General features: G+C 47.8%; 12 protein-coding genes across 12 annotated transcripts; 7 read left to right on the plus strand and 5 right to left on the minus strand.

The window, feature by feature from the left end:
- The first annotated feature begins 1078 nt into the window (after positions 1–1078).
- On the plus strand, positions 1079–3258 carry FOIG_14497 (uncharacterized protein). The gene is made up of 7 exons (XM_031215755.1): positions 1079–1227; positions 1405–1454; positions 1512–2176; positions 2224–2420; positions 2468–2680; positions 2733–2758; positions 2846–3258. The coding sequence occupies exons 1-7, from the start codon at positions 1103–1105 to the stop codon at positions 3136–3138; spliced, it is 1569 nt and encodes a 522-aa protein (XP_031054640.1). The 5' UTR covers positions 1079–1102; the 3' UTR covers positions 3139–3258.
- Positions 3259–3309: 51 nt separating this feature from the next.
- FOIG_14498 (sarcosine oxidase) lies at positions 3310–4525 on the minus strand (the record flags this gene model as incomplete). Its single annotated transcript, XM_031215756.1, has 1 exon — positions 3310–4525. One exon carries the CDS (start codon positions 4523–4525, stop codon positions 3317–3319), a length of 1209 nt encoding a protein of 402 aa, XP_031054641.1. The 3' UTR covers positions 3310–3316.
- Positions 4526–5238: 713 nt separating this feature from the next.
- Positions 5239–5712, plus strand: FOIG_14499 (uncharacterized protein; the record flags this gene model as incomplete). Its single annotated transcript, XM_031215757.1, has 1 exon — positions 5239–5712. One exon carries the CDS (start codon positions 5239–5241, stop codon positions 5710–5712), a length of 474 nt encoding a protein of 157 aa, XP_031054642.1.
- Positions 5713–6836: 1124 nt separating this feature from the next.
- Positions 6837–8533, plus strand: FOIG_14500 (uncharacterized protein; the record flags this gene model as incomplete). The annotated part of the gene is made up of 3 exons (XM_031215758.1): positions 6837–6896; positions 6939–7426; positions 7720–8533. The coding sequence occupies 3 exons, from the start codon at positions 6837–6839 to the stop codon at positions 8531–8533; spliced, it is 1362 nt and encodes a 453-aa protein (XP_031054643.1).
- Positions 8534–9001: 468 nt separating this feature from the next.
- On the minus strand, positions 9002–9709 carry FOIG_14501 (uncharacterized protein; the record flags this gene model as incomplete). The annotated part of the gene is made up of 3 exons (XM_031215759.1): positions 9223–9709; positions 9099–9170; positions 9002–9048 (listed from the first exon to the last, which is right to left on the minus strand). Exons 1-3 carry the CDS (start codon positions 9521–9523, stop codon positions 9002–9004), a joined length of 420 nt encoding a protein of 139 aa, XP_031054644.1. The 5' UTR covers positions 9524–9709.
- Positions 9710–9755: 46 nt separating this feature from the next.
- On the minus strand, positions 9756–11768 carry FOIG_14502 (uncharacterized protein). Its single transcript, XM_031215760.1, has one exon. The coding sequence runs from the start codon at positions 11371–11373 to the stop codon at positions 10270–10272; it is 1104 nt and encodes a 367-aa protein (XP_031054645.1). The 5' UTR covers positions 11374–11768; the 3' UTR covers positions 9756–10269.
- A 554-nt stretch (positions 11769–12322) lies between these two features.
- FOIG_14503 (uncharacterized protein) lies at positions 12323–13930 on the plus strand (the record flags this gene model as incomplete). Its single annotated transcript, XM_031215761.1, has 3 exons — positions 12323–12775; positions 12824–13006; positions 13066–13930. The coding sequence occupies 3 exons, from the start codon at positions 12323–12325 to the stop codon at positions 13876–13878; spliced, it is 1449 nt and encodes a 482-aa protein (XP_031054646.1). The 3' UTR covers positions 13879–13930.
- Positions 13931–14274: 344 nt separating this feature from the next.
- FOIG_14504 (uncharacterized protein) lies at positions 14275–15878 on the plus strand (the record flags this gene model as incomplete). The annotated part of the gene is made up of 6 exons (XM_031215762.1): positions 14275–14461; positions 14514–14771; positions 14822–15025; positions 15085–15175; positions 15225–15595; positions 15646–15878. The coding sequence occupies 6 exons, from the start codon at positions 14275–14277 to the stop codon at positions 15876–15878; spliced, it is 1344 nt and encodes a 447-aa protein (XP_031054647.1).
- Positions 15879–16232: 354 nt separating this feature from the next.
- Positions 16233–17795, plus strand: FOIG_14505 (uncharacterized protein). The gene has a single exon (XM_031215763.1). The coding sequence runs from the start codon at positions 16378–16380 to the stop codon at positions 17629–17631; it is 1254 nt and encodes a 417-aa protein (XP_031054648.1). The 5' UTR covers positions 16233–16377; the 3' UTR covers positions 17632–17795.
- Positions 17764–18838, minus strand: FOIG_14506 (uncharacterized protein). The gene is made up of 3 exons (XM_031215764.1): positions 18263–18838; positions 17901–18215; positions 17764–17842 (listed from the first exon to the last, which is right to left on the minus strand). The coding sequence occupies exons 1-3, from the start codon at positions 18776–18778 to the stop codon at positions 17804–17806; spliced, it is 870 nt and encodes a 289-aa protein (XP_031054649.1). The 5' UTR covers positions 18779–18838; the 3' UTR covers positions 17764–17803.
- A 300-nt stretch (positions 18839–19138) lies between these two features.
- FOIG_14507 (uncharacterized protein) lies at positions 19139–20447 on the minus strand. Its single transcript, XM_031215765.1, has 3 exons — positions 19740–20447; positions 19573–19694; positions 19139–19524 (listed from the first exon to the last, which is right to left on the minus strand). The coding sequence occupies exons 1-3, from the start codon at positions 20404–20406 to the stop codon at positions 19423–19425; spliced, it is 891 nt and encodes a 296-aa protein (XP_031054650.1). The 5' UTR covers positions 20407–20447; the 3' UTR covers positions 19139–19422.
- A 560-nt stretch (positions 20448–21007) lies between these two features.
- FOIG_14508 (uncharacterized protein) lies at positions 21008–21727 on the plus strand. The gene is made up of 2 exons (XM_031215766.1): positions 21008–21504; positions 21550–21727. Exon 1 carries the CDS (start codon positions 21046–21048, stop codon positions 21148–21150), a length of 105 nt encoding a protein of 34 aa, XP_031054651.1. The 5' UTR covers positions 21008–21045; the 3' UTR covers positions 21151–21504; positions 21550–21727.
- Positions 21728–21779: the final 52 nt, after the last annotated feature.

The following is a 21779-nucleotide window of genomic DNA, read 5'->3' on the forward strand; positions in this document are numbered from 1 at the left end:
GTTGGACCGATGATTCCGACGCTAAGAGCATGATTTCAAGGGTTGGTTGGGCTGGACGCGGTACCCACAGAATAAGGCTTGGATTAAAGCTCATGAGCTAATTCTTAAGCTTATTTGAGTTGCATTCATGTGATTGAATGTCCCGGGAAAGAAGATGCGCTTCTCTCTTGCCGCATTTCTCATGTTACCAACGGCTTTTGTAAGCCGTTTGTAGAATTCGACGTTATTAAACCCCCCGCTCAGAGTGTTTGTTGTCATCTCCCTTGGCATTCTTACGCCAAGTGCGCCGAGCGAAAAGTTTCGGGAGCTCTGGCGGGGAGTTGATCTGGGCTACTGTGATAAAGTTCGACACCATGCAGACGCCTCACCGGGGAGATGGTGGTAACCCAGGATGATGATTGGACTCTCGTTGATTCCGTGAGTCATTTATTTTGCTTGCAACCCCCACAAGGTGGTGAAATTGGTGGTAATTGAGATAAGCCAAGATGTCTTGGGTCGGTTCGAGGACGGGGAGTTCCAAAGGTTGCAAGGATGGGATGCTGATCTTCGACACGACGACACCATCTTGGACCGTAGTTATGGTTCGTTAGTGTCGCCACTGTCATTTTTCTTTTTCCTGTGTTACTTTATTGAATTCGAGCCCCGCTATTATGTTGTGAAGAGATTCAAGCGCTCTGAAAGCCTGCCAGGGGAATGACGGAAGATGGCTGAAGGGTCGTAAAGCTTGGAACTTTTGTGAATTTAGATGATATTGATAAAATAAATGATCTTCTTTAGGTAAAGAAACCCAAGTTTATAAAGAACTATATGAATGTTTTCCTTAATTTATTATCTCTTATAAATTCTTCCCTAAATTTATTAAATAATTCTAAGATTCTCTTCATCAAAGACCTGTCATTTCATCTGCCACATCGGAGACGCGCAGCCCCGGCACTTGGGGTATTGCGTGCTCACTTGGCTTCAACGCCAAGACCATCGAGACCGAGACCAATTCTGGCCCTTTTTCTCTTGGCAAAGGCTTGAGATGATAGAAAAGGGCGACATCAGAACCCTTTTTTCGTCCCCGATGCAGGCTTCATCAGCATCTTTACCGACCTCGAAAATGGGCAAACTTGACACAGTTTCATCAAAGTCCCACTCGGACTTCCCTCAGCCCAGAGAGGATGAGGAATCTCTAACTCTTCGAACGGACTGGTCCGTGGAGGAAGAAAGAAGAGCTAAGCGCAAGTATGTTACGCCTTGTTTTCCTGTTGCCTTGCTTTTGGAGGCATAGCAGTCTACCATCAAATACAGTCTCGTATTTGCTGTGCGGCGACCCCGCTGCCCCAGGCGTACTGTTGCGGCTTGAACTCTTTCTATAGTTGTCACTATGGTGCCTTTATCTAAGGACTAACCGTTATGTAGGCTGGACCTTATTATCATGCCGCTCTTGACCCTCGGGTTCTTCTGCCTTCGTACGACCCCACCGACAATGACATCGTCATCCAACGACTCAACGCTAACTTGACCAGAGCTCGATCGAGGTAACATCGCCAACGCCCTGACTGATAACTTCATGGAAGATGTCGGCGTCACCCAAAACCAATTCAACGTCGGCCAACAGATGCTCTCCCTTGGCATCGTCCTCTTCGAAATCCCCTCCAACATGATCCTCTACCGAGTCGGCCCCGGCAAGTGGCTCACCCTCCAACTATTCCTCTTTGGCACAGTCAGCACCTTCCAAGCCTTCCAAAACAACTACGGATCCTTCGTCGCGACGCGATTCCTTCTCGGTATCACCGAATCGGGATTCATCCCTGGCGGACTTTGGACCCTGTCAACATGGTACACACGTAAGGAAACAGCTAAGCGTGTCATGTTCTTTTACTTTGGAAACCAGTTCGGTCAAGCTTCTAGTAAACTCTTGGCGTATGGTATTCTTCACATGCGTGGCGTTGGAGACAAGGCTGGCTGGTTCTGGCTTTTTGTCCTTATGGGTGCCTTCACTGTTCTGAGCGGTGTTGTTTTGGGCTGCTGCTTGCCCGACTCTTTCAAGAATCCTCGAAGCACGTTCCTGCCCAACGTTAAGATCTTCAATGAGAGAGAATTGCACATTCTCCAGACTCGCGTTCTTCTTGATGACCCTATGAAGGGAAAGAAGAAGAAGAAGATCGGTCTCGGTGCCTTCAAGAAGGCTGTAAGAGCATCACCTCCATTTACGAAGAGAGTAACTAACATCAACAGTTCTCCAACTGGCGTCTCTGGGTCCATGTCATCATCACACTCTCGAACAACGGCCCTCAGCGCGCCTTCGATACATACTCACCTTCCATCGTCAAGAGCTTCGGCTTCGAAGGTCTCACTAGTAATGCCCTCGCCTCTGTTGGTCTCTTCCTCCAGATCCCTGTTTCATGGTCCTTCAGCTACGTTTCCGATCGATTGTGAGTCATTTTCCGCCAGGGAGTAGTCACTGCTAACACCTCTATAGTAATAAGAGACCAGAGACTGTCATCGCGGGTTTGAGTATGCACTTGTTAGGTTACGTGTTCAACCGTATCTTCACGGAGCTCGGACGTAGAGGAGTCAGTTATTTTGGTGTTGTGTGGACTCAGACCTTTGGCACCTTTTCTCACCCTCTCAACATCGCTTGGATGTCCCTTGCATGTGATGATTCAGAGGAACGAGCTCTTGCTATGGCCATGTAAGTCATCTGCTCACTGCACTCCATGATGCATGCATACTAATGCTCTTAGGGTTATTATGGGGGCCAATATTGCAGGTAATTATTTTCTCCTTCCCCCTTGCCTTGAGCCTCTTACGAGGCTATCGAGCTCTTAAACTTCTATCAAATGCTAACTGATTGCAGGTATTTATGGTGCCCAGATCTTCCGATCCGACGACAAGCCCAAATACCGCCGTGGCTTTACAATCAACATCGTTGTCCTCGCAATTGGTCTCGCGCTCGCGGTCCTTCGTTTCTTCGACGATAAGATCTGGCGCCGCTCCAAGGTTGCTGAGATCCAGCAGCAGCTTGCGCGTGAAAACGGGGATGTGAGTGACGATAAGAGTGACGGTCAGGGAGAGAATCATACGCCGACGCTGGGGCTCGAGAAGACATCCCCTGCGGAATTGAACCCTATCGCAAAGCCAACCCAGTGATTTAATTTACTGTTGCTATCTTTATGTTAAGTCTTAGATAAAGCTTTGTAAGCATCCCTAAATCTAGTTACATAAATAGCTAGCTTTATATAAATATCTTAAGAACTCATCTTCATTCTCTACACTTTACAAACTTGGCAAATTTTATACAACTCTACTTGAGAGCCTACAATGATCCCTAAGCCGAGCCTGACTTAATAGTCTTATAAATAGAGTTATAGCCCGTCAACGACTTCTCTTCCAACTGCGCAAAGTCCTGTCCTCTAAATCTCTCGGGATCAAGAGCCTCCCTCGTCTTGCCATCCACTTCTTCTCCATCAATAATCCTTGTCAGAACCTTGGCTGTACCAGCAGCATGCGTAACCCATACTGCAACTGCCATGAACAATCCCTCGACCGACTCAACCTTTCCAGCAAGAGGCATATTGTCAGGCGTCATACTAAACACTCCGTTGAAATGATTCCCATCTTGGAACTCCCGAGCTGCTGCAGGAGGAAGTAACCCCGTAGCGAAATCAAGAGGTTGCTTGAACCAGTCAACCCACTCTCCCTTGGCTGTAGTGTCGGGTTTGTAGCCGATAGGTGCATGGTCGTAACTTCCGATGCCAAAATTTGTACCGTGATCGCGGGCGTAGACGTGATGTTCTGGCCAACGGACAAAAGATATCTTGTGGGGAAGTGGTTCGTGAGGTTGAGCATGCATGTAGGGATGACCAACGGGGATGACTGGGACAGGAAAGGGGAGGTTTGATGAGAGACCTTGGGCCCAGATTCCAGTCGTCATGATGACTTTATCAGCGGTGAGATGGCGCGATGCCTCATTCTCAACAACATCAATGCCTGTGACACTACCCTCCGAGATGGTGAGCTGCTTCACATCAGCTTCCACAAAGTTGACACCATGCTTCTTCGCCTCTTGTTGATACCAAGTCGTTATTTTCACTGCATTCGCCGTCCCATCTTTCTCAAAGAAGACCGCCTGCCCTTCACCATCCTCATTGACCAATTCTGGGGCAAGCTGATGCGCCTCCTCAATGCTCAACATCCTAGCCTCAAGCCCAAGCTTCTTCGCATCCTCACACCTCGCCTTCAATCGTTGAATACCCTCACCTTGAAACGCAATCTCCAGACCGCCAACTCTGTCAAAACCACCAGGAATTTTGACATATTCTGAGACAGTGTCGATTGCAAGTTTGGTGAGGACTTCAGATTCGTTGAACTGGCCGACGAAGCCGGGTGCAATCCCTGATGAGCCGAGGAGGGAAGTGAAAGAACGGTCGATGAGGGTTATGGTTCGGGGCGTCGAAGATTGAGACAGGAAATAGGCGAGGGAAGAACCGACGATGCCGGTGCCGACGATGATGACTGATTCAGTTGGTTGAGACATCTTGAGGTGATGAGTATTTGGTTGCAAGAATTAATATTGGCCATATCCATAACTATATATCGTTGAAGGCTTACATGCCCAGCACAAGTCAAGTCAGTCAAGACGCAAAGGGCGCATCCGGCGGTACCATCGCCCAATCAGATCTCCCAGACCGTTACTTTTCAACGACATGTTGACCCGCTATGCGGTATGGGGTTCCCTCCATTTTTCAAGCTAAGAACTCCACAAACTGAAGAGTAAAGCAATCAACGCGCCCTTGCAGCGGGGACCAAAGATTCTGGTACGATGGCTGGGGCGAGGCTCGCCTTGATTTTTGTATTCACGCAACTTCGCTAACACGGATGGGTCAGCAATGCCGAGGGCGGCGATGGTCTTGATAATGATTACCCGGGAGGTCTGGTGTCAGCAATAACATCTCGCTGGGTTCAATTAGATGCACGCAAATGCGAGAAGCGAGACGCGAGATCTGACGACGAGTCCTGTTGACATTGCTGAGTGAGACATTAGCTTCTTTGTCAGGGTCGCGTCAGAATTAAGCTTATATCACACCCGAATAGGCCATATGCATTAAAATTCAGTCTGGTGATACATCATCTTTGCCTGAAGATCACAGAAGCGTTCTTTAGTATATAAGCATGCCTCTGAGCCCTATGTCTGGGTAAGCTCCAGTAACACTTCTGAACTTGACATCATCGCATCAGATAACCGCAATCATGGCCTCTCCACAGACCAAGGACATCAAATCAGCCATCGAGGCTACTGTAAAAAGCTATCTAGCATCTTTTATCGACGCTCGTACGCAGAACAATCCCTCTCTTGTCAACCGAAACGTCACATCCGACTGCGCACGTTCGATGCTTCCCTCCACCCTAGGCGGCGGTTTCACCATGACAAACGACGCATACCTTCACGTCTTCGCTGACGGTCTGAAAGTTGGCGGCATGCATAAAAACACCATCTCAGACTTGATTATTGATGTTGATGCCCGGAAGGCAGCTGTTACGACTGTTGCAGAGTTGGTGTTCAATAATGGGGAGGAGTTGAAGTTGGATTTCTCATGGTTCTTGCACTTTAACGAAGATGGTGATAAGATTTGCAAGATTGTTGAGTTTGTGGATAGTGATTCATTTAAGGGAGTCAAAGGAAGAGAAGCAGAGTTGAGTGGTGAGGCGCGGAAGAACGCATAGTCATCTTCGAAACAGAACTCTCAGAGCAGGTTTCTAGACTATTCCTTAGATAGTAGAGTAGATGCACTTTCGTTCCGTAAATATTCACGTCATTTATACCAGTGAGTATCATTTGCCGACCATTACTTATAGAAACTTTAAATTTGCATATATGAAAAGCCAAAGTTAGGGCAAGAGCAAAGGCAATGACAAATATGTTTAAGAGGTGTATCTGATTCTAAGGCTTATGCTCATGGCAGAGCCATTATCTGAGATAAACATCTAGACGATAAACATCGATATCACCTGGTTTTCGATCACTTATGAGCTTGAGCCAATTCTAGTTAAACCCAGGCTCATCTCGAGGTTGATGGACGCTCGGTCGATATGCCTAAGCTTTTGACACGAATAAATCAGAACTTTGGGATCCAATCATCTATTATAAGCTTCCCGCCTTGCAAAGCGTGCTCGGATCTTGTCAATATCCCGTTTAGTCTATCCGAAAAGCTTCAAAAGTCCCCGGAGTCGTCCCATGACGCGCCGTCATGACGCACTCTCGTTCAATACTCCATACACTTGAGACAACGGTACTTAACAGATAATGCTATTTTCTGGACCTTTAGAAGCACAGACGCCTCTACTCATAAATAAGGTCGAGCTGTGGACGGATATATCCGAATCGGCAGGTATATCTGCGAAATAAGGTTTACTGAAAACCATTTCTTGTTTCAGGTGAGAATTTTGGGGTATTTGAAACCCTTCCAAGGAACTTTACTAGAGATCGTCGTTCGTAAAGATGGATCTATAATCTTAATTAACTTTCATAACAATTATGAGTTGGTATAACAGTAGCGCGATCTAGAAGGATCTGACGTTTATGCCATGCCTCAAGTTGTTACAAACCACAGTCTTTTCCTTCGTTCTTTTCGTCTCTATCACGCTCGTTGTATCAGTCAAGATGATTGCACTCTACTTTCTTCCTTTCGTTTTATGGGCTTGTCTGGGACAAGCCATATTGACCCCTCGCAAACCGTTCGACACGGCATTCTACGTTTTCAACGGAGCTTGGCCATGTTCCCAAGATCAGCTGAAAACAATTTCTGGGGCCATAGACGAGGCACATGATCTTTCCAAGGCAGCTATCAATGTCCTTTCGAAGCCTAGCTCCGAACAGTCGATCGCCTTCGAGTCTTGGTTTGGCTCAAGTATGTCCCTCCTGCACAACATGATAACTATTCTAACTACAGTTCGAAGGCAACGGGACTCCTGATAGAAGAGATATCATTCTCAAAAGACATTTTCAAGCCGTTTTGGAGAATCTGGTCCCGTCCACTGCCGCCGCCCAATTTCGACTCTCGCACAGCCCGTTCCTGAATCCCCAGCAAGGCTCTACCATCACCGAGTCTTCTCTGGTCTACGCCTGTCCTCCCCCTTCCGAGCCAGTATGCGATGGCAATACGGTGGCAGCTGTTCAGAGTGCAACCGGTTCTAGAGCGGCAGTATTCGGGGCGACGCTTCTCGTTCTTTGCCCCGACTTCTTCGGAAACAAGCCTAACCTCGATAGTGCTGTTCAATTGTGGAAGACGGAGCATACCCTGGGCGACAATCTGTCGCGCGGCTTTGCACTCGTGCATGAAGTTCAGCATATGATCCAGGCAACCGAGTCAGAAGAGGAACGATGCGACGACTTGCAGGACCCGTTTGAGGATAACAAGGACTGTTATTCGGCTAGCTGGTGAGTCTGAAATGGAGGTTCTAAAGCCTGTTGTTGATATAGTTTAGTTGCTTCCGGCTTTCCGATGCCCAAAAGTTAAAGAACGCCCAAAACTACGCTATATACGCACTCGATGTATTGGCTTTCCCTGATACTGCAGGATCTCCGTCTTCGTCATGCAACCTGCCCCAGAAGCGCGAAGAAGCACCCTTCTTAAACTTCTTCAAGCGTCAAGCACAGCCACTACCATAATCTGTGCCGCCTGCTCCTTTCCAGAACACTTCTGCTAGCTTCATTACCTTTCCAAAGACTAGCACGGAACCATTGTCCTCCGAGGTTCCTGTGACTCCTACCAGCAACGTTACTACACCAGGCGGGGTTTCTACAGAGCCGCTTACATCAGGTAGCCCTATTACCACTTCGTTCATCGAGACCGCGACCACGTCATCGGCAGCACCAACTACGACCGTCAGCGGTGGTGCCACAGTGGTAGTGTCTGTTGGCGCAGTTGTTGTTGGCGGACCGGGAGGCGGATTCATCTCTGTTGGTGGAGCCTTGATCCCCGTTGCTGCCGGTGCTGTCGTAACGGCCAAACCTGAGGACGAACAGAAGCCAACAGACCCGGATGACAAGTCGAAAGAGCCTACGTCCACTCCAACCCCGACCTCAACCTCTACTGAGTCAGAGTCATGCAGCGCACCAACTACAACAGCGACGTATGGTTCAGAAGGAAATGCAGTTTGTAGGGATTTGTCTGGCATGAGTAATGAACAGCTTTTGCAACTCATCCCACAGTATGGCCAAGTCAACTCTTCTGCTGAGCCTGCACCAACCTCTACACCAGGCGCTTCTAATACTACCGCCATCATCTCTGGTACGCCTTCACCTTCGACTTTCTTGACGACACTATCTCCCAAGCCAGAAGTTCCGACATCCACTGTAAACACTACCTCAATCCTGGTGACAATTCCAGCCCCCAATGGCTCAAGTACGCTGGTGACTGTACCAAGTATACAGACACATGTTCCCTTTATCGGTGATACCACCAACTGCAACCTAACAGACAATGCGGTGCCCGAATGTCAGAACTTGGTCAACGGGAAGAGGGCTTGTCTCTACTCTCAGTAAGTGTAGGTTCGACTTTGAGATACCTCTGTTACTAACTCCACTGTTAGGCCCAAGGGCTTTTTGTGCGTTGCAGATTGTCCTGCAGGGGATCCTTGCCGGCAAACTTGCCAGACAATGAATTACAAGGGTGGCTATTGCAGCAATGGGTTTGTTTTCCCCCATAGATGAGGAAGCATTGGTGACTAACATAGATTTTAGAACTCCCTCGTGCGTGTGTTCTAATGACGATCCTACTGCTTGATCAACTCGTATCAACCATGCTCTCACGATCTTCTTCGTGATAGAATTCAGAATTTTAAGGAGAGCAAACTATGAATCCTTATGATCATTCTGGTTCAATCGAGCAATTTTAAGCAAAGTTTGAGATAGGTTACGTGAATAAATCTTTTCAAATTCTTATAATATGATATAAATCTCTGGCAGGGCTTAACATCTGCCCTATAACCCTCGTCTGAAGAGTTTAACACTTTAATCCTCACTGGGCACGATCTCGACAGTCGCACCTGGTTCAGAATCTAGGTAAGAGTGATTAGCAACGGTTATTCCTGGGTTCAAGAAGACGTACTATCTGAGGTATAGCAGAGAAGTTGCTTGTTAAGGACAGTCAAGGGGCGGCCTTCCTCGTCAACAGGGTTACCTATACACCCATGTTAGAAATGTCAATCAACCTAGAGCACACTATCACCAACATGCAAACCTGAGCTGAGGCCCATTATCCCCTTCCTTGAGATAGACAGGGTAGAGCTCCTCTGCCTGGCCCCTTCTGAACCAGAAAACAGCCAAGGAAGGCGTTCTGGTACCAGGGACCTGGCCTTCAAGCTTGCTGCAGCCCATGGCCCAGTCACCGCTTATGAGGCGGTTTTCATTAAGCTCAAAGGTAGCTGGTTTCTCTCCAACTTGAGCGGGGCGGATTTCATCGCGGTCATTCTCTGGCTTGGTTACGTGTTGGCCGTTGACGACGATGATGAAGTGCTTTGGAAGGGAAGACATTTTGAAAAGTAGTAGAGTTGTGAAGCTGAAATAGTGTTGATAATCTTGTTAATGAAACTTTTTTATGCATTGATGAGACTGACTGAAGATGAAGGACGGGAGTGTGATGATATTTGTACTTCTCACAGGTCCTCCACGTGATGAAGCAGTTGACCTCTTCAATGTGATACTGGGTATTCGCAGAGCCGCAGTAATCCTGTAGCACCAATCCACCAGCCACTAATTATCATAAGAGTTCCAAGAATATTCTACGGCCAGAGTCTGGTGGAACGTTTATGAATTGTGATACACTACCGGTCAAGTTTCAACTGTTCATTCGGACCGAGGTGCAACAACGAACCGTTACAAGGCCGTGTCGGTGAGTACTTCAATTCTCTTCGGTAGTTACTATCGTGACCTTGTATGGACACTGTGAAAGATTGGACAAGCCTTGGCTGGCCACGTAAGGCTTCTGTGCCCAAGCAATGTCCAGGTCCATGGATTATTACACGAACACCAGTTCCCTTTTCAACCACAAGTGGTTATCGTGGTGAGCACGGTCCTGGGAGTTTGCGTCTGCTTAGTAGGACTGTCCGTTGATATTCCAGTACAAGGAGGTGAATAGAGTTTGGTTGCGTATTCTGTCCCTAACGGGGCGGTAAGTTTAACAGATAGGCTTCCTAGTATCCGTCCTTCACACCATGGTCAGATGGCGAGAGCTGTAAGCGCATCTCCATGAGTCTGGATTCCAAGGCAATAGCTTGTAATTAACTAGACTTCTGCTTCATGCTCTCTCGATATTTCAACATCCATCTCGCCGACTGCGCCACAACCGCATCGTGATCGGAAACAGGATTGAAGCTCAATCTCTTCCTAGCCTTTTCGATGCTGTGAGTATGCGTGTAGACGCAATACTCTAGTGAGACTCTTCGTAGCTCAACAGGCGGCTTAGCCGTGTTAAGAGTGAGTATCCAGAATGTCCACTCCGCTAAGAAGACTGCTACTATCATCACCCAGGCAGGCAGCACAATCACGTCCTTGAAGACATCTTCACCTCTGGCTGTTTTCCAGATAACTCCCGTGTGATGCCAGAACGGTACTGGAGCTCCATCGGAGACATTGAAAGCTTCTCCATCAACTTTGCCGGATGCACGACTTGGGTCCAGGAGAGCTTTTGCAGCGAGAACATGTGCTATCGCATTGTTCTCCCCAGATACGACTTCCATGAGATTCTTTCCATCTCCGATCTGCACGAGCTTCTTGTTCTTGCACATATCGAGAACCTCAACCATGCCTTGGACATGTCTTTCTCCATAAGCGTGACCGGGTCGTAGAGTGACCGTACGTAGTCTTGGGCCATTGGCTCCCCGAACTAGATGATCGCCAATTGCTTTTGTCCGATTGTACTCATTCGACTTGTCGTTGGGTGACCAAAGAGGATATGTCTCATCAGCATTTGTATGAGGCGGATTGGCGTACGCGTCAACACTAGAGGTGAAGACAAAGGCCTGAACAGCATCGCATTCAGACGCAACCGTAAGCAGGGCCTCAGTGCCCTTGACATTTGTCTCGTAAAATTCGCGCTCTCTGCTCATGGGCAATGCTGCGATCGGAGAAGCACAGTGAAAAATGACACTAGGTCGAATGTCATTCACTACTCCTCGCACAAATTCACCATCAGAGATATCCCCCTTGAAATACGAGGCGTTGTCGTGCCGGTTTCTGGATACATCCCGGTCCAGCACGTAGACCTCGCCGCTTTCGTCATCTTGGAGAAGTTGTCGTACGAGATGGTACCCGAGAAAACCGCAACCACCAACAACGAGGCTGGAGCTGATGATAGGTGTCGAGACCTTTCTTATGTCAGACATTACTCAGATTCTGTTGGTGGAAGTGGTAGCTTGGAGAGAGAAGGGTGCTGTTTTCTGGGTTGGGAGATCATTTTGAGTGGCTGCGTGGTTACCCCGACGCATCCGTTGTTACATCGATCTCCGACGGATCTGAGACATCCGACGGATATGCAAATAACTATGTGCCAATTCGTCTCTGCATAAAAAATATGTCATTTGCCACGTCGTTCGTTGCTTCTGCTCTCTTGCTCTAGAATCTCTCCAATCGCCGCCTCCCGTTCCTCGAGTAATGAAACTGGACTAGCCAACTTGCAAACGCCAACATCATATGAGACACACTACTGTTGCGATTGGTCTGTTGATAAACAAGCACAACTAGAACGGTAACGCCAAAATGCACTCGACACCAGGCTCTGAGGGTTGGTTCTTGCTTCTCTTCTCTCGACATTGGCCATACCCACGTAAGCTCTCTGTGTTTCGTTCAAAAGTTGACCCGAGGACATTCACGAGCCACTTTACCTTGAGCATTGATTCGCCGGTTCGTTTGGGCCATCTCCACACTATTACATTAGGCCTAGTGCGCGATCCTTCCAGTAGGGATCGGAATGACATCTAAACGACAGGGCCGCTTATCCAACTCATTCATCCTCTCATCTGCAAATTCTTGCATCCCTACACAAAACCTCGTATGGGCATCTTGATCTGATATGACAAGAGTGAAGCCTGGGCAACGCCAGAGGGCTAGAACTGCCAAAGTGAAAACCGGATGCGGCACTTGCAAGTGAGTGCATTATCAGGGCTTGTAAACGAGGTGACTAACCATTACGAACTGCAGGAGTACGTCATGTCTTCTACTTTCCATTGGCGTGAACTGTAGTCCTAACTGGAGTAGTCCGCAGAGTTAAATGTGACGAAGCTCGTCCAGCCTGTACAAGATGTATATCCTTTACATAGCTCGACACATGGATCAATGACTGACTGGCTAACTGCAGGTACATCTACTGGCCGGAAATGCGACGGTTATCAAACCAGCACAGCTAGCCCCCCGGCTGCATCTTCACCATCAACCGTTTCCTCCCCAACCTCCGTCATCTCCACATATACCACTCAACCCGAGGCGCAATCATTCCAGTTCTTCGTCGAGAAGACCCTAGTCAACTTCCAGACCTTCTTTGAAGATGACTTATGGAATAGAAGGGTTCTTCAAGTAGCTCAGTCAACAGATTGCATAAGACATGCTGTCGTTGCCTTGGCTTATTACCATCAGCTCTATCTTACTCATGAACAGTGGCGAAGTCTTGAGTCTGTATCTGCACTGAAGCATTACAACCTTGCCATAAGGGAGCTTCTTAACCCATCACCTGATACTTCGTCACAGGGCCATATCCTTGTCCTGTCATGTTTGATTTTCATCTGCATTGAGGTAACTTGTTTCCCTCATACTTCTTGGTTTATGCTAACCTATGTCAAGCTTCTTCATGGCAAGACGGACTCGGCTATTAGTCTCTTCAGATACGGCTGCCGGATGATCCAGCAGTTCAGACAGACTTTCTCGACCAACAGAGGCCACGGTTCTCATACCAAGTCTGACGTCGAAGCGACCTTCAATCTTGCTGATGCCTGCTTCAGGCGTATTGCGGTCCAACTTCTTATGGTATGTCTTCACCATATGTACTTGCGTAGCTTTTACAATTTTCACTAACTTCTCCACAGCTCATGGGTGACGTTGATGCCGGCCTTTGGTCCTCATACTACGAAACTTTCGGGAATACACTTCCGCCTCCTGAAACTTCATTTTCATCCCTTTCTGATGCAAGAGAAGCCATACTGGAGCTTCTTGTTGAACAGGCCAGCCCTGGTTTGAAGGGAAAGCCAATCTACGAAACAATCTCACATGCTTCAAAGGTCGAGCAGTGGGGCCAGTCATTTGATAATCTCTTGACTGAGCTTGGGAATAGTGGCAAATCGTTCAGTGCCGGTGACAAACGGGCAATCGCCCTGCTGCAGCTTCATCGAAAGTACCTAGAAATCAACGTCGCGAAGTACCTACACGGCCAAGGCGACCCATGCTTTTGGGATCGTTTCACCGCTGAGTTTGACGAGATTGTCAACTACGCCGCCACAGCAGCCGGACTTGACAAGAACTACACTCAAAGAAACTGGGCCAACGATTCTCCCTCAGAGGCATATTTCCACGTCGATCTCGGGTATACATCAGTCTTAGTTTCAGTCATCGCACGATGCCGTGATCCATCCGTTCGAAGAAGAGCCATTGCAGTCATGCTAGCAGAGCGTGTACAAGAAGGGGTATTCAATGGATCTCAGTCAGCCAGAGTAGGGGCAAGAGTGATGGAACTTGAAGAGGCCAGGAGTGGAAGGGAGGTTAAGTGTAGTGGTGATATACCTGAGGAGGCGAGAGTAAGGACCATTCGTGTGCATTTGTTGGGGCCTGAAAATAAGAAGGTGAAGATGGTGTATGGTTTTGACAAGGGATATTGGGAGGAGGTAAGGGAGATGGCTGAGTAGACGCATGAATAAAGCTAAAATTCATCGTATGAATGCGCACAGACTACAGGGCTATATTGTTCTAAGCCTCCATCTCGCATTGTGCCCAAACGAACTGACCAACCAGAGCATAGCATGATTTTAGGATGGGGATTACGCCAGAGCTTAACGACACCAACCAAACCTCGAATATTGACCTTAGCACTGCAAGAAACGACGATCTTTCTATTCAGTTGCAGAAGGATTGATCGAAGGATTTGTTTCATCGTTAGTTCTGTTCATCACAGGATCCTATGAGTCTACGCCGCGTTGGCCACCTGCGCCCAGCACTGAGTTTGACATATAAAATACCTGGAGTTCCCTCTGTGCTGTTCTTTTTATGATTCCTACATGTCTAACTCATCACAAACCGTCGAGATGCGATCTGTATTCCTTGCTGCACTCCCATTGGGTGCGTTTCCCATTCTTATCTTGCCATGCTCGGCGACCTTTGAAGCATCTGGTCATGGACATATCGAGTATCCCATAAGGCACATTCCGCGATCAGTCAGCTCCTTCGGTGAAGTCTTCATCAACAACGAGAAATGGCTCTACACAGTCGAGAGTAGGCCCAGCCCGAACCTGCTGCCGTTATTATATGTATTAACCGAAATTAGTCGCTATTGGAAACCCACCACAAAAGACATTAGTCCAAGTCGATACTGGTTCAAGCGACCTCTGGGTCAACGCAAACTGTTCCTCGGCCCCGGCTGAATTCGGTCAGCAAGAGTTATGTGAGGAAGTCCCCCGGTTTGACCATAGGCTATCGAACTCTAGTAAGGGCCCCCTTGGCTCGAAGCTGTTGGGATATGGGTCTGGCGATGAGCTTAATGGTGCTTTGGTGGACATTTATCAAGATACAGTGACTATCGGAGGTAAGTCAAGACAAGCCAAATAGGGAATGGCACTGACTTCTCCTGCATAGACATCAAGGTTAGGAACCAGATGTTCGGCGTCGCTTCCAATAGCCGAGGTTTGCCGATTGGTATCATGGGTCTTGGTCCAGGTTTCAACGGTTCATTCGCTGTCAACGAATCACATCCTCTTCTTTTAGACTCTATGGCGATCCAAGGAGCTATCACTAGCAGAGTCTATAGTCTCGCACTTGGTACCGCCGATGACAAGCAAGGTCTGTACACTATGCCGCCAGCAAGGTTTGTATCCATTTGCTGACACTTGCACGTGCAGGCTCTCTGATCTTTGGTGGTCTTGACAAAGGCAGGTTTTTTGGAAACTTGTACAAGACTCCAATCGTGAAGAGTCGAGACGGCGGTTCGAGGTGATTATATCACAGCCCTATTCACTGTATAATGAACTGACGTTTGAAGGCTCACAATCAACATCTCCTCCATTGGTGCCGACGCAGGTAACGGTAGCACCAAGGCCTATCCTCTGAAAGACACCAACTTCCACTTAGATAGCGGCCACACCTTCTCCAAACTCAACAAAGAACTCGCCGAGCAAATCTTCCGAGATGTTGGTGCCGAGCTTGATAGGGAGCTAGAGTTCTACATGGTCGACTGCAAACTCCGAGATCATGCAGGGGGGCTCGTTCTTAACTTGGGAGAAAATACAACCATCACTGTTCCGCTTCGGGAGCTCATATACACAGCTCAAGGGCTCTGCGCAGTTGGAGTTGAGCCTGTTGAGGAGGGTAAACAGCAGATCCTTGGGGATAGCTTCTTGAGAGCTGCTTATGGTGAGTTCTTGCAGATAATATCGGAGAAGAAGTTTAACAATGGCCTCTAGTTGTATTCGACTTTGATAACAAGAATGTGCATATTGCTCAGGCTGCCAACTGTACTTCGGAGATCGTGGCCATCGGAGCAGGAAGCGATGCTGTTCCCTCTGTAACCGGCAACTGTCAAGCTCCGGGTTTTGGTACAGGGAAAGTTTCTGCTGCGGCTCATTGTTTTCCAGGTGGGATTCTAGGTAGCCTAGTTCTAGCTTCAGCCGCAATTGCTATGTTGTCGGCCCTGTAGGGGAGTTCAAGATGGGTGCTAAGTCGTGATGAAGTGCGTACCTGAAGTTCAAGCTCTCTTAGCAGAGTATAGATCCTCGGTGGTGAAATTGCAAGTTAGATGGCAAGGAAAAGGCGCCCCATTGAACCGGAAAATGTTGAATGGTTTCTCAATAATTATCACCTGCAGGGGAATAGATGCGAGTACGAAAATAAGCACAGTTGTGGCTTGTGCGATCACTGATGTCCAATCAAAAGTGTCAATGGATGATTCATCGTGAAATGATCCATTTCCGGTTAGTTCAGATCTCGCCAAGGTCAATCGGAGATCAATCAGCCTATTAGATTTCTCCTTTAGAATCACTCAACTGCAGCTCGAGAGTCATAGATAATGAGACTATCCTCGAAAAAGAAGTCGACTCATCTCGATTCACCCACTTCAGTATTATAATAACTGCATCAAACTCGCCATTCTCTTCAAGTCCATCACCATTCACCTCCATTCTCTCAAGACCTCACACATGAGCCTACCATCAACTCTCCTACCAACTTCTACATTTACAACAATGGGCAAATTCACAATCCCCAAGTGCGCTACAGGCCTGCGCGAAATCGAGCCTTCACTACTAGATCTCCGCCCCGACTCTGACATCATCGCTCAACTCCAAACATACCAACCCATCACCTCGGAGAAGAATGTCTGGGCAGTCTGGGACAAAGGCTTCTACGCAATGTACCCCAGCCATCAACGGACAGTGATCAACTGGGTCAGACGCCTCGGTCCTTCATGGACCGTCCGTCTAGTAGACTTCGTCGAAGGCTCGCCTAACAACATTTTCAAGTTTGTTGGCAAAGAGTGGTTTCCGGAAGCCTTTGTCAATAAAACCATGGATGGAAAACACGCCCCTCAACATGCTGCTGATCTTGCTCGCCTGCCTCTTATTTACGAACATGGCGGAGTTTGGATGGACGTTAGCAATATGCTCCATATCCATCTTGATACGCTGTTCTGGGATCACATTGCATCGCCTGATACGCCTTATGAAATGGCGGCATGGATCATCACAGGGCAAATCAGAGCCAAATGGGGCGACTTTGGGAATTTCATGTTCGCTGCTCGCAAGAACTGCGAGTTTATCAAGAACTGGCACGAAGGGTACAAAGAGCTCTGGAAGGGCAGAACAAATGTCGACGGTTTCCACAAGCATCCTCTCATTGCTGAGATCGGTCTCGCTGAAGGTCTTGCAAATCCTGAGGATGAGAATCAGATTTACTTCATGACCGACTATGTCTCACAGATGGTCATCGGTGACCGTACTCGCAACCTTGTCGATGTTACCACCGGCTTCAACGGCCGTGAGTTCTGGGAGAACAAAGTCTTCATGGTGGAAGGCATAGAAAACGGTATTCTCGGTGCTCTCAAGACAAACCTAGACGGTCAGAAGCAAGCCGACTATTTCCTCACACGACTTGACGAGCCTGATCTCGACAAGAGAAGTGAAGCTGAAGCCTTCATGGTGGAAATGCTCGAGAAGAGTCACATGTACAAGATGTATCACAACTCAATGGGCGATCGTCCAGCTTTGGGCGATCTTGTCAAGAAGAAGGAGAATCACGATATCACATACCGTCCTGGGACGTTTGGAGAGTTGTACCGATATGGAACTGTGCATTGGGAACCAACCAGGGAGGTTGTGAGACTGGAGCCACGGAGTAATGGAGACGAAATAATATACGGTACACCTACGAAAACTGCTGCTCAAATTAGGAATTAGAAATCTACAGAGGGGTATAGAGGCCTAGACATGGACGGGTTAGATACGGCGCATTATAATGAGACGGTTCTATGTTTCCGAACCTTGCTCTTGAATTATACTTTGTGATATTTCTTTAGTCGCATACGGATCCTTTCTAGTTACTATATATACCTATATCTCGGATCTTTTATCAAACTTTCAGTTTTCGGGCAGGTGCAGTCTTCCATATCTATCCCCGCTGTTAATAATGGTACTCCAAGAACCCCTTCATTGGGAGAAGAACTCACATAGATTTCTATTCCAATTGCATTAGTAAGAAAACCTAGCCAACCACCGACAGCATATCCAACTCTTAAAGCAGCCGTTATACCAGGCAAATCATTCAAATCCCAGTTCGTCCTCACAAGTGCTTCCTGCAACAAGTTCTCGCCCGAAACATAAGCTGCACAACTTGGATATGGGTTCTGCCTCGTTCCGGGGAAGCTTTCGTGTAGGTACTCAATAACTGCGCATGGCAAACTCGTAGTCATCGATCTGGAAGGTTGGCCTATAATATGAGCCAGAGAGATGAGGATCACTCTCATTGTAATTATTGATGTTGCCTTTACACGTCAGTAGCTTTTCAGTCTTTAGCTGGCGGAAGGCTCACCCAGAACCAGGCTCTCAGCATCCAAGCACGATGCTTCTCAATCTCTTTGTTCTTGATACTGACATAACCCTTGACCGTTGCAGTAGTAACCAGCGTTGCAAGAGTCCATGTCCCAATCCTATTCGAGAATATCCCACCCATAGCCTTACTCTCGATAATCAATGCGGCAACCGTTCCCAATGCTGAGAGGACCAGGACCACATATCCATTCACGCGATGGAACTTGATAAACTTCGGTCTCCGAAGAGCCGGTATGAACTGGAAACACACAAGAGCTCCTGCGGGTAGGAACGTCGCCAGATGTAACAGCATGCCAGAGCGCATAAGGCCTGGCTTCTGAAATACATAACATTCTCCCGGTACAGACGACGGATCTCCCTCTTTGCAGAAGAAACCATCGATGTCCATCAGGCGAAACTGAAGAGTTGAGAAGAGAAAGAGGATGCCGCCGAAGATGCAGAACAGGACGAAGGACGTCGTGTTAGTGAAGCCAAGACGGCTTTTGAGGGCGGCCATTTTCGCGGCACGACAATTGACACTTCACTGAAGTCTCGTTGAAGTCTACGTATTCATACGAGAAACGAAAAGAATTGATGTTTGTGGTGGGCTGGTGCTTACGTGTGTTTTATATCCCGGGGGAGATTTGATGCTATACTCTTTCTGGTCCTGAAGGATTCACCCGCTTGATTCTGGCCTATTATATCGAGTCAATGGCGAGGATGAACAGGGGTTCACGGCACTCAGTGTCTAGTTAGATATGGTCTTATTGGTTGGTAATGGACAGTCGCAATTCCGCGCGTCTGCGTGAGTTATCATGCTATGCCGGTGGTTTCTCCATTCGGATGAGGTGTCTTTCACATGTACAGCAGTAATAAATAGTAGAAAGTATTCCCCCTGCATAAAAGTAATAGCCATAGTCATAGACCCTAGATCCCAATTGGCAATCATAGAACATGCAATTGCGTTGATGTCAAGGATCCAGTTGAAGCAGCAGCTCAGATGTGTTATTTGCAATTGAGACTTGTGGCTGAGAGCTTTTATCACCACAGAGAACTTAGAAGCAGCCCAGTTTGATCCAAACCCCTAAGAACATACCTATCTCGCTTCGCTGTCCTCTTCAAGCTATTCGGGCAGCTCACCAACACTCTGTCGCTTTACCTTCAGCTTTCAGCTTTCGCGCCTATGTCTGCCAACCTGACTGCCTCCTGAGCGGCTTTCCCAAAGTCTGCCTCAACGTGGATATTCAAGGTGGCATCTTTGAGCTAGAACTGTTTCAGCAACTATCCACAACATGCACGTGAAGTACTCACCAGCTTGAGTCCAGCCTCTGAGTTTGTTCCCTGTAATCTGACTACCATGGGAACTTTCAAGGGACCAAGCTCGCTTGCTGCTGCTATGATGGACTCTGCGATCATATCGCATCTTGTGATTCCTACTACTGTCAGTTCATACTCAATACCTTAGGGAACAAACTTACCGCCGTAGATGTTGACTAGAATCGCCTTGACTCGCTTATCAGACATGATGATCTTGAAAGCCTGCAGCATCGTCTCCTTGGTCGCTTGACCCCCAGCATCAAGAAAGTTCGCACTCGAACCACCATACAGACTAATCGCATCATTCGTAGCCATCGCAAGTCCCGCACCATTAACCACGTTCCCAATATTTCCATCCATATGAACATACACCAACCCATGCTTTTCCGCTCGCAATTCTTCTGGGATCTCCTGTTTCTTATCCCTCAAGAAAAAGAGCTTTCGCTGCCGCTCCCGAGCTGCGTCGTCAAAGAAGAAATCCGAGTTGTTGCACATAAACTTTCCATCTTTAAGAAACAAAAGATCTGTTTCCAGACTGAGCGCGTCCTTCTCCTGAAAGATACTGAAAAGGCGTCGGATGACTTCTCTCAAGCTATCCCTTGAGCCCTTGCCCAGGTGAAAACTCTGCGCTATGTCTGTAAGTAACTCCTCAGTGATACCGGTACTCAGGCTGAACTCGAACACTTCCTGAAACGCACGCTCGTATAGAGCATTGGGAAGGCCCTGGGGGTCCTTGGTATCTCGAATCTTGATTATCGGTCGATATCTCTCTCGATCAACAGCCATAGTGAGACGCCACTTCTCTTCATGTTCCACAGCCTTTTCCATATAGAGCGGGATTGTCAGATCCCTGTGGTCTTTCTGTCCGGTAGTCTCTTTGACCTACACGTTGCATCATAACTTGTCCAGCTCGCTTTGATCTAACGAGCTGACCCATTGGAATGGGTATTCCTTTCTAAATAAAACTTCGTAAGCTCTCCGCATTGAAATTTCATAGTTGGAGCCTCGACTTACTTGTTTCATGAGCTTCTGTGACTGATATTCGTGTATATGGAGACATCTTATCTGAGTCTGTCATTCTGTCAGGGCTGCCGTCAGATCAGATTAACAATCAGATATATCAATCAATTCAATCAATTCAGATCAAATACGGTATCCTAACAGATCAATCAATTCAGACACAAGCATCTGTGCATCTGATATATCTGATATCCTTATAAAGGAAGATGACTACCCTAGAACTGCCGGATCATCCATATTTTCCGGTCCTCAGAGTGGGGCACTTCCCTAACAAGCAGTGATGCTACAGGGCGGAGTCAAGCCGATTGGCTGGGTTTGAACCCCAGCCCGCTCAGGGCTCGGTTGGAGAGCAATCTACAGGCAGATTAATTGGTTAGGTTGCCCCTTTTTCCTACCTCTTGCCCCGGTACGACACAGCCCTAGCCAGAGAAGCCGACACATCCTTCAATGTTTGGAAGCATATCTTGGCTGATGGGTTTCAATCTGTTGAAGCCCCTGCTGATTGCAACATACAATGTCGGGGACCGCTATAAAAGGCAGCCTTGCTGGTAGCCCGTCGTCATCGCCGCCACCACCCGCATTTCCTCGTCTCGGATCCCGGTCTAAGGCCATCGCTAAGCAGTATGATGCCGCTTTAACTTTGGCCTCGACTGCCGATTCGTCCGTTGATGACCTTTACAAGATCATTTGGGGCCAACGACGTTTTGTTATTGCAAGCCTCTTAGATAAGAGGAAAAGTAGGGGCAGGCGAAGCTGGATCGGAAACCATGGCTGGTTCCTTGCAGAGCTGAGGAAAGACAATACATCCAGTGGAGATATCTGGTGTTGCCGGCTCTGCGATAATAAGGGTGCGCCTCGATTTTTCAATGCCCAGTCGACATCATCGGCATCAGCTCATCTTTTCAAGTTCGTGATACTTCTCATTTCCGGGCTATTACTAACGGTTCTTAGAGCTCATGGGATCACCGAGACCTTTGAAGCGGGTTCATCTGGTGACTCTTCAGTTATCGATCTCCAGAGAAATGCATCCAAGAAACGGCCCGCCTCTTCTTCCTTCCTTCTTCCTCGAGCAAAGATGGCACGGATTAGAGAGCTCTCTGTTGGTTATATCGTTGATTCTAATCTCCCCTTTACTACCTTTGAGAGTACCTATCTGCAGGAGCTGTTCCGTCAGCTGGACT

This window comes from Fusarium odoratissimum, assembly GCF_000260195.1.
Source record: "Fusarium odoratissimum NRRL 54006 unplaced genomic scaffold supercont1.41, whole genome shotgun sequence".
Classification (NCBI taxonomy): Eukaryota; Fungi; Ascomycota; class Sordariomycetes; order Hypocreales; family Nectriaceae; genus Fusarium; species Fusarium odoratissimum.